Raw genomic sequence first — 17,993 nt, 5'->3', positions numbered from 1 at the left:
TAAAGACTGGTTTTCACTATGTCATATTTTGACGCCAAAATTTGGCGACGTATATTGACAACACTTTATCTCCTTTATCTCCTGACAGATAGCCGATTTAGCAGCGCATTTACACGACTAAAGCTCTTTACTGATCAAAATCAATCGGTAAGCCGCATTTTAATCCCATTTGACAATGTGTTTTCACTTATTTGACGATAAATGCCACTGAATTTTCATAGTGAAAACCAGCCTTTTGTAATTTTTTATATTATAATATATTTTTATTTTTATTAATTTCATGCTGGGTTTACGTCGTTAATACTGAACACAAGCTCGAAAGGCTGGTTTCACTTATAAAAGAAAATCCCAATACTTAGTTGGCACGATCACTGAGAATAAAATCGTAGACTTTCGTCAACTTTTGCAGGTGAAAAATTGCTTCATGCAGCTTAAGGCTATTCGACTGCAGAGCTTTCTAAATTTTTAAAGGGAGGCTTTGAATGGCAGTCTCAGTAGATTTACCTAGATGATAGGCAAATCGGTTCTTATTCGGTGGCCGTTCCCTTAGGTTGACTTCCTTGATATGCTCATCCAGTATTTTCCCCATGTCTTTTAGGAGAAAGGAACTCAGGCTAATTGGTCGGTGGGACGAGGTTAGAAGTTCTACCGTACACAGTTTTGGTAAAAATACGACCTTAATATGTAGTACATTCCACAGTGTGCCTTAACTTACTCTTAATCAAAGGTGCTCTCACTGTAAATTTTCTGTCATATCTTGAATATGCATTGTTTTCTGAGTAATTTGCAAAAAAATTCCAAAACTTTTGTATCGAGCCGTTTTTGAGTAATTCGACTTTCTAGGTTAAAAAATTTAAGTTTTTGGGTTCTATGAAAATTATTGAGTAATATTGCAACAAAAATTAATAACAATTTATAATTAAAAAAATATATATATATGAAACCATTTATATACATATGTGTATGAATGTACACTAGGGTGCTCCTTAAATGTAGCCAGCAAATTTTTACATCCGATTTCCTAAGCCTCAACCCCTACGTCGATGCTATTATAGTCAAAGATATCACATATAAATTTTTGCCCTGATTGAAGCCGGTAAAGGCGTGTCGTACAGGCGTCAAAGTTCAGATGGCCCTATGGCGATGTCTTAGCCGACTTCAATCGGGACTAAAATTGGTATGTGTTATCCTCGACTTAAGTAGTATCGATTTTAGGTATTATATTAAAAAAACATATTTATTAATTTTTTGAGCCCTTAGATGCATCTGGTCTTTGACGCCTTTGCGACTCTCATACTCTCATTCTTATAATAATGTGACGTCAAACCCAGTTGCTCTCAGCTCGATTGGCGCAATCTTGTATTCTATCAGTGTTGTTTCACAGGTGGTCCCATACATGGTGTATTAAACAAGGTGGGATTGACAACTCAGGTAGGCTCTCTTTGAAGTATGCCAGAAAATATAAACAAGCGATTAAAAATTAAAAAAAAAAAAAATTCAATTTGACTTTATATGATGGTTCTTCTCAGAGCAATGTCAAATTCAATCCCACTTTGGTGAACATTGGATTAATGGTAGTCCTAAATTTTTATATGAGAATTGAAGTCGGTTGTGTTTTTTGCCTAAAAATTACTTGTTAATTATACATTGTTACTATTTTCTGGTTCAGTATTACTCAATAACTTTCGTAAAGTTCAAAAGATTTAAATTTTAAACCCAGAAAATCGAATCGAAAAGATTTTGATTTTTTTTGCCATAACTCAGAAAATTAATTTACAGTGAGAGCACCTTTGATTCCCACTACACTGAAATCACTCGCGAAATCTTTTGTAATCCAGGTGGATTCTCATATTCAACGAAATCCTATCGAAATCCTCACTTTTGTAAAACGAATAAACCTTTAGATACTACAAAGTTCAATCCTGTAGACTGCTTCACTTGAAATGTCAAAATTCTCTACATAAACAAACGCACACGACTATACACACTAATTAGAAAATGTCCACGAAATCCAAAAAAATGCGGTGAAAACAGTTAAATTGGTTTTTAAGATTTCAAGGTCGATATCTCAAATTTCAGTGCAGTGGGAATGTAATATAACCATAAACCATCAGCTGGGACCAGAATACCAAAATTTATATGGAAATATTTTTGAGTTTTGACTCGATTTACCGAGCTGTGCTTTAAATTTTCAATACTACGCACTTGTGTTTCGACAACTGGGTGGACGATCGACCTATCTCGGCTGCCAGTCCAAAAACGACCTATGTATCTCAGAAAACTTTTCAAGAACGCCATATTTCAAAATTTGGTTGAAGAACGAAGAAATCGGATCAAAAACGCCCTATCTCAGCTGTCGATTGAAAAATGCCTTATCTTAGCACATTTTCAATATATGTATGTTCGGTTGAGGTAGGGCGCCTTTAGCCGCCAACTTTTTGTGAAAGTAGAAAAGGCATAATTTCGAGACTCCCTGTATATTTACAAATATTTTCTTTGATAAATTGTAAATTGTCATGCTATTCACCAAATTTTTATTTTTTATTTTTTAGCATTACACATCAAAATCATACAACGCGTAGCATCATGACGTTCTATTGGTGGTCACATTGGTTCTGGATAACAACGTTAAGCAGTGAGTATAGCTATATTCATACCGTTGCATTTTACACAGATACTTAGCTATGGTTTTTCTTTCAATACATCCAGCTATCCTTCTGAGCATAGCCATCGTGCACACATATCCTAGCCAGGATATTTCCCAAGAGTACAATCAAAATAGTAAATCAGTGAAAGCCGTTACAAAGCTACATCAGACGACGGCCTCAATAGAATGGTCCACAACGACGACAGGCACTGCTCTTACTCAAAGCACAGAAGAGGAGGGTATTGTTGAATCAGCGCCACAGCAAAACCAAGAAGACATTGCGGGAGGTAGTGGTGATGAATTGCCGACAGAGGACACGGACGATAGCGCTGTGGCACAAGCAGATAAGGAATTAGGGCGACAAACTGCTGAAGAGCATGAGAATGTGGTGGTGAATGAGAGCAGACTGAGCCCAGAGCAGTTGGAGTACAAAAGATCTGCAGGGAATTTTAATAAAACGCTAGAAGATGTAAAAGACGAAGTTGAGGCTATTGAAGAGCCAGAGGTGGCTGCAGTTGTGGCTGAGCAGAGATCGATGCCAATGGAGGAAAGGGGTCTAAAATTGAGAGGCGATGATGCAGAGATGAATAATTATACGAACTTTAGTCGGGCTTCCGATCAGTCGAAGTAAGTAATTCAAGTGAAGGATCTCCCAGTCCTATAATTCTCTTTTTTTTTGGATATTTAGAAACAATACAACTTGCGAAAACTGTCAAAGAGGCGCGAATGAGCTAAACAATAGCACCACAACAGCCACACGAACTCTACAGGCACCGAAGGCTGCGAGCCCGCCGACCACCAGTTCGACGGCGCTGCCTGTGGCATCAAAATCCCGATTGGACTCCTTACACTCCGAGACGTTGGACTGGTTGAATGCGATTGCAGCAGCTGCCGCTGTACCAGCGCCCAAATTGCTTACGAATGCACCAGAATCAAGCGAAAACGATCGTGGAACGCTTAGTGTGCCAACAGAGTCGGCAGTAGCGACGGCACAACAACGCATACCCTTCACGTTGGAGAATGCCAACAAGGAGGAGGAATTGCGACGCGCCGAAAACGAGCATCGATCGCGAAAATCGAAAGTGCTATCGGCCGAATACAAGCATATTAATCGATTCATAAACTACTCGGCGGATACAAAGAGCCTATTGACGCGAAGTGCGTCGACGGCGTCCAACGATTTCGATGGCGGTGAAGAGAGCAACATCTCCTCGGAGGCATTATCGATACAGGTGAGAGGATATGCATTGGAATTTGAACGAGATTGTGATGTAAGTTTTTCTTCTTTTCCGTAGCGTACTTACTTTCTCGACGCTGGCGCCATTTCTGCCATCTGTTTCACTATCTTCGGTATATGCTGTACTGTTGGCACCATTGGCATAGTGCTCTATCGGCGTAGATACCTCAATAAACCACAGGCGCTTAGCGAGCCTGACTCGAGTGTCTACATCGATGATAGCACGATGCGTGTAAGTGTAAGGAATCGTTTAATCAGGCTAAGAATTTATAATGGCTGCGTCAATGAAGTTAATTTCTTTTGATGATTTACAGGATAATTCCGATGAGATGTACAGTTTGGATAACGATTCATTTCTCAATTCGCTAGAGGCGATGACAATACAAAACTACTGGACGGACACCGTTAAACATACAAAGCTTTAATTTCGTTTACAAGGAGGGGAGACATGCATATACGAGTGTATACATATTAATTAGTTATTCATACATATATGCATCATTATTAGAAACATTAGAAAATTAGTATAAAATATTGTCTAATTGAAGAATTATTAATTATAAGTTAGTTTGCATCTACTAAACTCAAATTAACATAATCATTAAGTTTAAATAGATATTTAGCTGTTAGTGATGTGATTGAGATTCCCAGAGTCAGGGGTTAACACTTTTGTTTATATGTATATTAATTTTTTTTACTTAAGTTAATGAACATTTTATGTAGGAGGGAGGTGATACTTTTTTAATAGTATGTATCTTAGTTTTTCTTTATTTTATTTTATTTTTATTTTATTTTACTAAGGAATCTTAACGTATTTATTTTAAAGTATAGTTAAATCATTAATTAAGCTTAACTACAAAAAATTTCTATGGAATTTTTCGTAGGTAAGTTTATCAAATGATTCACGTATATTTTAAAATAGATATATAGAAATATGTCATCAGTATGACTAAATGGCTACATACGTACATATGTCCCTGCATGAAAATTCACGAGATCGTATTTACTTGGTTTTTAAATGAACTACTCGTGAGTTCTGCACTGTATGATTTCAGTTTTATTTTTCAAAATATTTGGTCCCTAAAGCTTATCACCCAACATGCTGGAATTATTCCAGCTGCAGTAATAAAAGTGCTGGCCCAATGCAGGCTTGCTTTGCTTGCTTCGCTGCGAGAAGTGTCAAAAATTATTTGGAATATACTAAAACGTATAAAGGCTGGTCAAATGGCAGCTTTTCTTCACTTGCTTTAAGCGCCTCAAAGCTTGAAATAAGCAAATGTTTTATTTGAAAGCGTTTTGTAGGATTTTGACAAGGAGGTAGTTCCTTTCAAAATACATAAATTCAAACAAAAATTTGCTTACTTAATTTAAAAAAGTCACAGAAAATGCAGGTAACTCGAAATTAAATAAAAAGGATTCATTGTTTCTATATTTATATTTAACATATCTGTTATCTTATAGTAAAATGATGCAAAGCTCACATTTACAAATTTTACACGAGAGGAAAAAACTTTTATAGCTCTTTTCATCAAGTAAATCGCTTTTTTAAGTTATAGTTTTTTCTAGTAAATGTAGATATAGATATATATGTATCATTATTATCATTTCTTTTAAATACAAACAATATTTCGCATTAATTTAAAAATAAATCTGAAAGTTTTTGATACATTTTTTAGAGTTTTCTAGGAAATAATTATTAACGTTAAGGGAACAGACATTGACTTTTCAACCAGACAGCTGGTTACTTTGACAGCGTTCCAAGCCACCATTCGGCCAAGCAAGTTTTCAAAGTAAATCAAAGCAAATTGAAGTCAGCAAGGCGCGCAAAGCAAGCCTGCATTGGGCCAGCGCCTTAAGGACGAGTACCCAGCCCTAAAGAAAAATGTCAAGAAATATTTCTCATTTACCTTTGCTGTAAATTTTTGTGAAGAAATAAATACACAGAAAATTTTTTTTTTCTTGAGAGCTTTAAACTGATTTAAGAAGTTTTAATAAAAACAATGAAACCGGCTCCTGCGGCTTGGTAGAACGCACCTCTAATCGCTGACCCTCAGCCAAACTAAAAGTTAGGTTTTCATTGAAAATGAAAAAGTGAGTGCATGGTGTTTTTTTATATTTGCATTGATTTTAAAGTTAAAATTTGTTTGTTATTTTTTATAAAACTATGGTTCATGCTTTAATCAAACCCTCGTATTCAAACTTTATACTGAATTTAGAAAAATTCAACGAGTTTTGATCTAGATTTTGAACTTTTTAATCCGAATTAAGAAAACAAAATGGGAATGCAGATACCTCGGTTAGTTAATTCTAGTAAAACAAGTGCAAGTTTTAAGCGCTTAAAATAAATGTATAAATTGCATTTGTTATAGGAAAAAACCGCAAAATCCGCCGAAAAAAAAATTATTAAAAATTAACGCGAATTTTAACTTCTTAAAACTTGCACTGGTTTTAATAGAATTACATAACCGATGCATACCCAGAATTTTCTAAAAGTTCAAACTAAAAAGTTCAAAATTTAGATGAAAATTTGTTGGATTTTTTTAAATTCTGTATAAAGTTTGAAAGTTTGACTTATGGAGTTTTCGTTATAGCATCATATTAAAAAAAAAAAATAACAAAAATATTTTAAATTGAAAAACATTGCAAATATATCGAGCCCTAACCGCCAAAATAACGTAAGCGACATTTTTTTCAAAATTTTCTTTTTGATGCAGAAATGCATCTAGATGCTATAGGAATATTTCTGCATCAAAAAGAAAATTTTGAAAAAAGTGTCGCTTACGTTATTTTGGCGGTTAAGGCCCGATATGATAAACAGGGAACGGATTTTATGGAAATTGCCTTTTTTTCTGCTAGAGAGATAGAGCATATTCGATTACCTTTTTTTGCCTTTTCTATTTTAAAGGCCAGTGTGCAGCTCTCAAGAAAAGCAAAAACTCTACATAAAATGACGTACAAGAAATGACTAAGAAATGTTCTTGTGTTAAATTTCCTTAAGGCACTACGCAGTTGTTAAGAAATTTGCTACGCTTTCTAAGGCGGATTTCTAAAGTTTTTTTTTATAAAAAAAGAGCACATGCTTGCAACAGAAATGTATGCCGGTTCCATTATTTCTTGAGGAAAGAGTGAGGCAACAGGATGTGAAGTATCAGAATTCCTTGGACACACACACGAAATACTGGCAATTTTTTTTCTTTTCCATTTTCTGGAGAGCTGCATACCGGCCTTTAGCTGTAAAGGGCAAGGAAAAAGCCCTTATTCCTGATAATATGAAGTTTTTAAACCTTCCATGTTTAAATTGGGAAAATGCGCTATCTCAACGGCTGAATACTGAATTTATATTGAGATATGGCACCTTTGAAGCGGCAGTTGAAATATAAGATAGCGCTTCTATTTAACAATTTGCTGAGATAGGGCGTTTCCGAACCGGCAGCCGAGATAGGGCGATCTTCCACTCAGCCGACGCTACAGCTATTAAATTTTCACATAAATAGATGAACATATAGCGGTCATTTCTGCATACTTAACTCGATTTTATATACTTTTCAATTATGACACTTGAAGTAAATGAGCGATATGTATTTGTTACTATATAATTGTTTTTTAATTATCTTTTGTTTTCTCATTAAATTTTTAAATTTTATTTAATTTTTTTTTCCTCCTTATTATTAATAATATTTGTATAAATTGTGTGTCCATTCCTCTTAGGTAAAGATTTAACAAAGGTACAGCAAGACGCCGTTCGTTAATTCATCAGAATCATTCCTTCCAAATAAGAAAAAAAATATTGTTAACATTTTAAATATAACTGAATTGATTTAAGCATAATTTTAGAATATCAATTGTAATAAATACCTTGTACTATAACAAAATTAAAAGGATACACATATGAATTATAAATATGTGGATTTCATCAATAAAGAATTAACATACAAAGAAAATATTAATGACATTTATTAAAAGTTAAAGAGTTTGTCTATTAAACACTAGCCACGTATGTGCAGATGCGATCAACTAATTAGCAAAATATAATTTAATCTATAACAGAAACCACAATAATAAAAATTTCAAAGCTTGCACAGATTGCAAAAGAATTAATCAAACTTCATAAAACTGTCCTCGAATTTTCAAAATTTTTAGTAGAATATTTAGAAAATTTTCGGGTATGCAGTTTTGTAGACCATTCAATTTTGCACAAATAAAGTGCAAGTTTGAATTCGTTTAAAGTTACCCTTGATTTTTTAGAATTTTTTCGTGGGGTGTTGCAGATTTTTTTCATATAAAAAAAAATTGTTGGTCATGTGTTATATGGAAGAAAATGCACAACACCGAAAATTTTCTAAATATTAAAAAAAAAAAAATTTGAAATTTTAAAGCCGATTTTTTGAAGTTTGATTAATTTTGTTGTAATTCGTGCAAGCTATTAAACTTTTATTATCAATTTTTTATGTGGATTGAATTAGTAACTGTCGCACTCAGTTTAGGAATAACAAGAATTCCTTTTCATGTCAATTCAACCGGGCCTTCCGTGACATGATTTTATTTTTCACGAAAAAAAGAACATACATACACTCTTTGGTAGTCTTTTAAAATAAAACAAAATTTCCATTGAAAAAATCCCAACTCGTTAAAAAAATTTTGCTACTTGACATTTAGTCCGAGCTTTAATTTTCATATTGATGTAAAAACAATGCCGCATATTCATAGTCATATTTAGCTCACAACTAAGTCAAAACTGCAAAATTAGTGCATAACATTTAGATATGTGTTTGTATGTTTCGTAGCATGCTTTCGATAAAATATCGTAAAGAAAAATGATACATTTTCACACTCGGTTTGCTGTGTCGTAAAACTAGATTAAAACTACTTAGTGGGAGTCTGAAATGCGATTATGAATAGAAGTGAATTTTAAGTTGGTACTTAAATTTAAGTTGCAACTTTATTAGTTTCGCCTTTGTAGCTGTACTATGAATATGCGCCAATACGATCTATATGGAGATTTCACAAAAAAAAGAGATTCCCATCCAAAAATGCACCTTAGAGTTAACTGCAATCGATTATGTTAATGCCTAAATTGTATATCGCTTCTCAGAGGAATTAGCTGTTGAATTTTAAATTTAAAATTAAAACCAGTGAGGATAGTTAAGTCTCAGATGGGTTCTATTATCAGAAAGTAGTTTTTAAATAAACTTCAGATAGAGGTCGTATTGAATATATGTACGCCCTCTATATGTACTTTCCCAGACACTGTGACCACTTTGCACTCTCTTATTACCTGATATAATTTTATTAGCAATAAAAATAGGTTTATTTGTGAATAATGCTGAATTTCCACTGGAGATAAAACCGGAAGCAGAATCTTATTGAAAGAAAAATGTTTTCTTTGTAAATAGTTAAAATTTGTTGGTACTTCTTAGTGTGACTATATGATCACAAAATATGAAGCTAAATTGAGTTCAAAGAAAAGATTATAAAAAGTCAGAGACAGTGAACAAATTACATGATTAAAAAGTCAGTACTTAACAGCTTAACATCATATCTACATGCATATTCAAGTGAACGGAACTACCCGTCTACATATAACTTTGGCGTTGCGTTGGCGTTGGTGTCGCTTAGACAGCAGCGCGGGTAACGCCAGTGCTTGCTACAATGAACGCATGGCAGCGAATACTTTGGCCACTAAATTAACATACTACCGACTGATAAATTAATATTTCATAACAATATTGCTTTAAAAACGAAGAATATACGAAAAAAGAAAAATATTTCACATATTTTTATTTGTTATTTGCAACAGCTGACGAGCGACGCACGCGAATAGATATGAGTTCTTCGTTGTGTTGGCGTTAGCGTTGCCAAATGTTGGCTATGTAGACTGCTGCATTTGAATTCATTTATTTATAGTCAGCTGATGAAGCGACGCCAAAGCCAACGCAATGCCAAAGCTGTACGTAGATAGGCCTCAATTCTTTGAGCAACAAAAATTCCAAGAGTTTGAAACCCCTTATAGTGCCAAAGAAAATTAGTTTTTGGTTTTAACAATAAAACTTTATTGAATATGAATCAAAGCTTAAAAAATATATGTTTTTTTTAATAAAAAATAAATAAAAAATTTAAAAAATAAATATAAAAAAATTCATAAAAAATTAAATAAGAAATAAATAAAATAAATAAATTAAGGTGGTACAAGTTTCATATATGTATATAATGTATATAAAAAGCGTGCATTAAAGCGTGCAAAATTCAACGCAATAAAGTACTCAAGTAGCACACTGCTGTGTAATTTGGTGTAAGTTTACGAATTTTGGTATAAATCTGATTAATTGTACCAAAATTCACAAATTCACCAATATACCAATATACACCAGCGTGCTACTTCGGTAGACTACACTGAAAAGAAATGTGTAATATTATAATAACTAGGAAAAATAAAGCGGGAACGATAAGCTTTAATTGTTTTTTAAACAGAATGCTTCAACAAAAATCTACAAAAATTACTTTTTTTCTAACCCAGTTTTTTCTACCAATTTTGGTAACAATTTACCAAACTGGCAACGTATATATTATTACAAACGATATGTTTTTCGATAACATTTAAACAGGAAGTCAAAACAATTAAGAAGTTTACGAAAGCATGAACTATCATAGTAATTCACGCTTTGATTTACTTACACTTAATGCTCAATATGGCAAAATTTTTGGGTCTACTCTGAAATAAATCCATAACAGATAAATAATATGCTTATGAAAGTTATGCTGTTTAAAATAACGAAATATCCTATACCTCAATCCGGAAATATTTTTAATCACTCGTTTTACACACACCTGGATACCCGTACATGGCACAAGAGTAACATTATTTCCTGTTGATATTTGATGCAAAAAATAATTATGTATTTAAATATTATGAATTTACCAATCATTACGCGAAAGTGTAGTGGTAGTAGCGTAATGAAATCTCAAATAAATTTTTATAAATTTGTTTAGTTTCTATATTTTTTAATCGTTGAGCTTTTCAACAATTTTCGAATATAAATATTATGCTGCATTTAATTCATCGTTTGTTTCACTACTAGGTTGTGATATTTGTGAGTTGCGGCTTTCAAGCGAAACTTTGCTTCTGCGCTTGCGGATCGAATCCGTTGACTGATAACGCTTTTTCAATGATATTTCTGCCTCATTCACTTGGCGACAGCTCTCAATGAAAGACATCAATTCAGGGCTATTCATGCTCTTTGCTACCGCATAGGATTCATCTAGTATTTCCTTGGCACGTTCCACCTTGTGAAGAACTGTATGGGCCTTACATATAAGTATGGTGCTTAAGAAGCGCCAAACGTTGCTGTTGCAGTTTTTCGATTCTAGATAGAATTGGAAAATATATAATATATATACATATACATAGAAAGAAACTACCAAACATAGTATTTTTTTCTTAAGGGAGTTATTCATAAGAAATTTAATTGGTTAGTTGCGAAATTAGTTTAAGTTTTTTTTTTCTTTATTGAAGGCTGGAACTTATTGCGTTTCTAAGGCTCTGGGAACTTTTGAAAAGTTTTGATATTTATAAGAAAGTAATTTTTAATTAGAAAACCTAATTACCGAACCCAGCACAGAAAACGTGTGGAACAGAGCTATTGTAGTTAAACAGGCGGTATAGTATATGAGTACTGTAGTACTGTAGTACTTTTGCACCTTTTAGCACAAAGGAAATTTGATTCATTGTTAGACTTCAAAAAGAGTAAAAATTTTAGGAAAGAAGATTTTTATTGAATGTGCCAATTAATTATATTAAAAAATATATTAATATCTTTCAATTGATCTCTAAATTTCGGGAGAGCTACCTACTATATATAGTACATACCTTCAATAGCTTTACGAGCCACCGAAACACACTCGTCAAATCGGCTCTGTCGCAGATGACTGCGGGCGATCTCGTGCAACAAATAGCATTTTTCAATCGAGTATTTAGCGAAGTGAATACGTTTCTCCAAGCGAGCCAAATATTTTCTGGAAGATATAGTGAAAACGATATTGAATTGAGAATGGAGTTCAAGTGTAGTATTAGAAATATGCTAAAGAACTGTTAACAGAAAGTTTATAGACATTTTCTTTTCTTCTATTGCATGAGTTTCCTTGACAATAATAGCAGAAAAATTCAAAATTATGATGTTGTCAGACCCGGCGGCGAACTTCGTCCCGCCCGAAAATTAATTTTTTATAGATACATTTTTTCCAACTTTTTCACCAACAATTCACGTTCACGTTTGGTTTTGTGGTCGACAGAAGTAGGGACACGACATTCGATACGATACGATGCCATATCGACATTTTTGCCTTTCAATAACGATAATTTTAACTCGATAATTTTCGAACGATAGTTTTTGGAATGTAGAACCAGAACCCTTGTATCGTATCGAATTTCAAATGTGCATTAAAAAGTTAATTTGAATAACAATATATTGTAGCTGATATTAAAAATATTAGTCTTTTATTAAATTCTTTTGATGTGTTTAAGGAGAAGTACATTTGTACTTATGGGCAATTCCAATATAGCGCGGCGTGACATTAGTATGACAAAATGTTCCAAAATGTAAAAATCTTTCCTAATTTTTTATCAACCACCTCTTCACATGCCAGCTCAATCCCACTCAACTAACACCCCTCTCTCTTTGGTCCAACCATGGCGAAACTGCCAGTTTATTGGGCCTGCCGTTAGTTGAGCTTGATAATAGCGACTGATGGACAAACCGAAATAGGCGGGGCTTAGTAGTGCCGCTACAATAGCAACAACGTGACGTTACAAGACGTTACGTTACTCAAATTTCCATTGAAACTTTTTATTGTTTTTAAACTAATTTTTAGCGCAAATAAATCAAGAATTTTATGTCGAATATATGTTTTATTTCAACTTCAGCGCTACCTACATACGATATCGTGTCCTTGGTCAGAATATCCCCCATTGCGATCTTAGATAACCTAAAGAAAGCGTTATGTTCGTGAAGAAGTTTTTTGTGCAACAATGGCACCCTGAAATTGTACATAACTGCGCATATGAAAAAACAGTTTCGGTTGAAAACCGAAAAAATGCTTTTGAAAAAACCCGAAATAACGCATATATGCTCAGTTTCGGTGGTGGAGTTTGTATAGAGCGAAAAAGAGCTTTTAATTAAATTTTCTTTTGTGTACATTTGTAAATAGAAATTTGTGGGTTTAAAAAAGTAAAAGTTATCTGGTATCATTTAAAACGTTAAAAATTTTTTAAAAATCGGTTTGTAATTTTTATGTTTAAAATATGTTTTTTTTTATAAAAAAATGTATTATTTGCTTTTAAGTGTTTTTTCTCAAATTTTTATGTACGACGTATACAAATATGCATACCAGAAGGAGGGGGGTTTAATCGCCTTTACAACGATACCAATTTTTAAAAAATCGGTTGGTAACTTTTTGTGATTTTTTTTATAAAAAAAAAATTCTTTCTTTTAAGTTTTTTTTTCGAACTTTTATATACGAAGTATACAAAACGCAAATCAGAAGAAAGAAGGTTCGATTTCAATTACAACGATATGATTTTTTTAAAAATCGGCTAGTAATTTTTTTGTTTAAAATATTTTTTTTTTATAAAACAAAGGTATTTTTTCCTTTGAAATGTTTATTTTTTTAATTTGTACATACGAAGTATACAAATTTGCATATCAGAAGAAAGGGTGTTTAATCACGTTTACATCGATTTTTAAAAACCAGTTAAATATTTGTTGAAATATAAGGTTTTTAATATTTCGGAGGCCCGATCTTTGACCTCTTATAGCACAAGTAATTTAAGTTTGCACAAAAAAAGTTACATACCATTTAAATAAGAGCAAAAGGCGGACTACGCTTATATTTTTAGTTTTTTTAGTTATTTACATATAATAATGAAATAATAATTTTTTACCAAAGCTCCTCCTATTTCGAACTTCGAAGGCCCATATCTCGATTTCGGAGGCTAAACGGAGAAACTATTTTTTTACCTACGATTCAATCTCTTAAAAAAATTGGTTCGGTCCTATACCCGACCGAGTGCTGTACAGTGTATTGATCCAGTATCTTCATTTATGCATATTGTAACTCTCAATACCTTATAAAGAGAAGTGTAAAATTTTTTGTTTGTCTAAAACTAATAAAGTTTGAAGGACGACATTCGAGGATGTGGTAGTTTAAAAGATATGATAGTTTTAATCTCGATTGTACAAGGGGGCGTGGCACTCCCATATGAACGGAATTTTTCATAGTATATATCGCGGGAAATATTTGTGATAGAGGACTGAAACTTGGTATGGAGATATATAAAATCGATTCTACACTCATGGGGAAGGGCTGCCACCTGTTTAAAAAGTAAATTTTCAGCTTGAATTAAGGGAATTATTTATTTGAAAACTATATTAAAAAATGGATATCAAGAGGCCTAAAAATGTTGCAGTTTAATAATATTTTGAAAAAGGTTGCCACCCGTTTAAAAAATAAAATATAAATTAATTATTCGCAAGCTATGTATGTATCTGAAAAATTATAATATGGGTGTGAAACGAAAGATGGTTAAGGAATCTTCGGATTGAAGATTTAGAATATTATTTAGGTGTTTTACTAGCGTTACAATCCGATTAAAAATTAGATTCAATTAATTTAAATGAATTACTGCAATATGGGTGTCAATCGAAATGTTTTTCAGAAAGGTTTTAGTTCTAAACTACATGAAGGGCGGTTGTCACCTGTTTGAAAAATCAAATTCTACTTGATGTAAAGGAATTAAATAATTGAGATATGTATCACAATATGGGTGTCAGACCAAAGAGGTTTTATAAGAATTTAGTTGGACAATTTTCTGGAGGGTTGCCACCTGTTTTAAAAGTCGAATTCAGCTAACTTATAAACAAGGAAGTATTAAAATATGCTCAACATAAGAGTGTAAGAAATATTTCGTTTGAACACTAAGAATATTTTTTAGGTGCTCAAAGAGAGTTGCCACCCATTTAAAAAGTTAAATTCAATTTACTTTATACTTTACTTTATTCAAATATTGGTAATGGGTTTGACAAGGCTGTATTTCCAAACTATATTTAGAGGGTTGCCACATGTAAAAAAAATTAAATTCAACTTAATCATCAGTTTATTAGAATATATATCACGATGTCTGTCAGATGAAGGTTATTTAGGAAAATATTTTGAATAGAGTTTTCGCCTGTTTGAAAAAGTTGAAAGTTGAATTTAATTAATTTATATACAAGTTATAGGAAATATTAAAATACGGGTGTCTAACGAAAGAGTGTTAAGAAATCTTTAGTTTTCACATTTACGTTTGAAGAAGGTTGCCACCTGCTTAAAAGGTTACATTCAATATCATATTTAAAAATTTAGATGAATTACTAAACGACATTTCTTTAGGAGGGTTTCCACGCGTTTGAAAATCAAATTCAACTTATTTCATAACTTAATTGAAATATTTATCACAATGTTAGAGGAAAGAGATGTAAGAAGATTTTAGTTTGAAAATACTTTTGAAAAGGAGAGACTGTGAAAAGTCGAATTTTGTTAACTTATACCCAATGTTTACGAAATATAAAAAAAATGAGTGTCAAGATCATTAGATTTGCACCATTCTTTCTAGTTTTAAATATGAGACTGCGATGTAAAGACTGTAGATGTGTGATAAGGTTTTAATTTTTGAAGTCAGAACTTTTTTTTTATCGGTACAGGGTGATGCGAAATTTGATGATATTGAAAACCGGCAATATGTAAGCCCTCTCTTCACTAGACATATTCACTCTGTAATATAGTTAGGTGTAAAAGTCATACATACTTATAAGCGATCATTGTATAGTCAATAGCATCCGGTTCCTGATAGGTGGATTTATCGCCGAAGACAAAGCTCACTTGACGATCTTTGTTCTTATCGGTTGGGATACGTAGCAATCGCATTAAGTGACCTGCATTATTTTGTGCTGATGACAAATCACTCGGTTGAATGAAACGATCGATATAAGCCAGCGCCAATGTGTTGTAGACTTCATTCAAAAATTCGAATTTCCAGGGCATGACACGATGTGTCTTTAGCACTACATAATCGCCCATAACTTCTTCGATGTATTTACTGAGTTTCTTTAAATTTTATAAATTAATATGGGTATAAGACATTTTACACACATACATATGCAACAAATAAAAAAGTGAATACTTACGTCAAGTTTTCCCCTGGCCCTAAGTTGGCGAATCGTACGCAATATCGTTAGCATATTTCGACGCGTCTGATATTGTATATGATTCAAATGTGTCTCACGATGTTTTTCCCAAACTTTCTTATCCGGACACTTAAGCATTTGTTCATTATAAAATGGACTGCGGGCTTGAAGCATTTTCTAAGAATAAATGATATACATACATTATAAACATGAAACACAAAGTAGCTGGTTAATAGTTAGAATATTTCGGTTTCGTCATTATTTGTACGATTGAATAGTCGGAGTTGAAACCACCAAATGTAAAAAAATTAAGCTACCGTCGAACGGAAAAGAGAAGAATCATCAACTGTCGTCATGGGACCGGATCAACTTAATAGTGCAAAGTGGTCTAATATGACGCCTGACCTGAGTTGAAAATATTAAAATATGGATTTTGTCTTCCAAGATTCGTTGGGCATTTATTAACAAATCGAAAGGTCTTTTGGACATTCAGGGTTAAGTAATCGCAATCAGGATATAAAATTCCATACTGGGCGTAGTGTTCAGTATATTCTTTCAGCTAACTTACCTCGCTGTGCTTTGAAAAATCTAAAGAGTTTTATTGTTTGGACATATTATTCGGTAAGAGAAGGTCGCTGAAATTTAACAGACAGTCCGGAAAATGAACGGCTTATATGTATACGGTTTTAAGAGTATCTACTAATTACTCAACACATCCACTTAGCGAGAAGTGAAAAAGTTTTGTTTTTCCTTTTCAGCTAATTATCACTCTACCGCCTATAAGCTACATCAAAAAGTTCCTAAACAAAAATATCTTGCGTTGGCCAATATATTAGGTTATGTTACGCAAATTAAGTCTAGCCTAACTAAACCTTTAGATCTCTATAAATTTTCTTCATTCAGAGTCAGCAAAAAGCAAATTTATGGACTTATATGTATAAATTTTAATTTTTAGAGAAATTCTCTTTTCGAAGTAGGGTTTGTCTTCAAATGGATCATCAATGCTGTAAAAAAAAAATATAGACGTTTTGGACTCTTGACCTCTTTAAAAAATAATTCATGGCTTTTCTGTTCCATAGAGGTTGAAATTTGCTTGACTGTTTAAATATTGTATTCCTATCGGTATTCTTCTTTCTTACAGAATATATCTAATATAAAAATTTAGTTTAAATTTAGATAACTTTTACGGATTCCATGGAGGCTAGGATCCTAGGTTAGCAGAGAGAGAACGGTAGTTCCATAGATGGTTCATCACTACCGATGGGACTGTTATCAAACCGATCGCAACCCCTGTAGTGAAGTGGAGGACACAAAAGTTAGTTGGGCGCTAAAGAGCTCAGGTCTTCGTCCCTCAACAAATCGCTGCCCAAAACTGCAACCTAACCCATGCGAAGGCAGGTCAACATGAGATTGTCATGTAAGCCTACCAGCCTAGTGAGGTTTTTAGTCCACCAGAAGTGACCAGTAAACATCTCCACAAGTGTTCTGAAGTCTCATCTGCTCAATGAAAGCAATTACCGATCAATACTCCCTGAGATTTACGGCAGCATTACTTTTGCTGATCAAAATATTGTTCCTGAACTTACCAAAAATTTCTTCAGCACCCCATATTTGTTGTTTGTTAGATGGTGTAGAAAAGGAGTGGAAACTTTGCACTGTGGCAGCAATAGGTTAGGATTATCACGTAAACTCTTCAAACAAAGCACATCAATCCAACTTTTGTTGTAATATAATTGGTTGAAGACCTTGAACGCGCGCTCGCGCCTTGCGATTTCACGTGGGGACAGGAGCAGTTCCTGTAGAATGGAAAAGTTTGAGAGTTTTTATCAATGTATTTTTTTTCCGTACCTCCTTTTCCAATATGCTAAGCACGTCGCATTTTCCTTGCTCGCGC

General features: G+C 33.3%; 2 protein-coding genes across 4 annotated transcripts; one reads left to right on the top strand and one right to left on the bottom strand.

Moving 5' to 3' along the window:
• The first annotated feature begins 2,558 nt into the window (after positions 1-2,558).
• On the top strand, positions 2,559-4,686 carry LOC108377406 (uncharacterized). 3 transcript variants are annotated; one of them, XM_017633668.1, is made up of 5 exons: positions 2,559-2,635; positions 2,710-3,274; positions 3,336-3,879; positions 3,943-4,116; positions 4,199-4,686. In XM_017633668.1, exons 1-5 carry the CDS (start codon positions 2,587-2,589, stop codon positions 4,307-4,309), a joined length of 1,443 nt encoding a protein of 480 aa, XP_017489157.1. In that variant the 5' UTR covers positions 2,559-2,586; the 3' UTR covers positions 4,310-4,686. The 3 variants fall into 3 exon arrangements, with proteins under 3 accessions (XP_017489157.1, XP_017489155.1, XP_017489156.1); XM_017633666.1 differs by having other exon boundaries at positions 4,175-4,686; XM_017633667.1 differs by having other exon boundaries at positions 3,943-4,122.
• Positions 4,687-10,922: 6,236 nt separating this feature from the next.
• LOC108377405 (uncharacterized) lies at positions 10,923-17,989 on the bottom strand (the record flags this gene model as incomplete). The annotated part of the gene is made up of 6 exons (XM_017633665.1): positions 10,923-11,245; positions 11,749-11,894; positions 15,721-16,019; positions 16,100-16,276; positions 17,686-17,895; positions 17,948-17,989. Coding segments are annotated over 6 exons (1,197 nt in total), but the record flags the coding sequence as incomplete, so codon positions are not given.
• Positions 17,990-17,993: the final 4 nt, after the last annotated feature.

This window comes from Rhagoletis zephyria, unplaced genomic scaffold (assembly GCF_001687245.7).
Source record: "Rhagoletis zephyria isolate East Lansing unplaced genomic scaffold, Rhagoletis_zephyria_1.1 Rzeph_scaffold_12043, whole genome shotgun sequence".
NCBI classification, from domain to species: Eukaryota; Metazoa; Arthropoda; class Insecta; order Diptera; family Tephritidae; genus Rhagoletis; species Rhagoletis zephyria.
The sequence above is the reverse complement of the archived record's forward strand: the minus strand, read 5'-3'. Positions and strand labels throughout refer to the sequence as shown.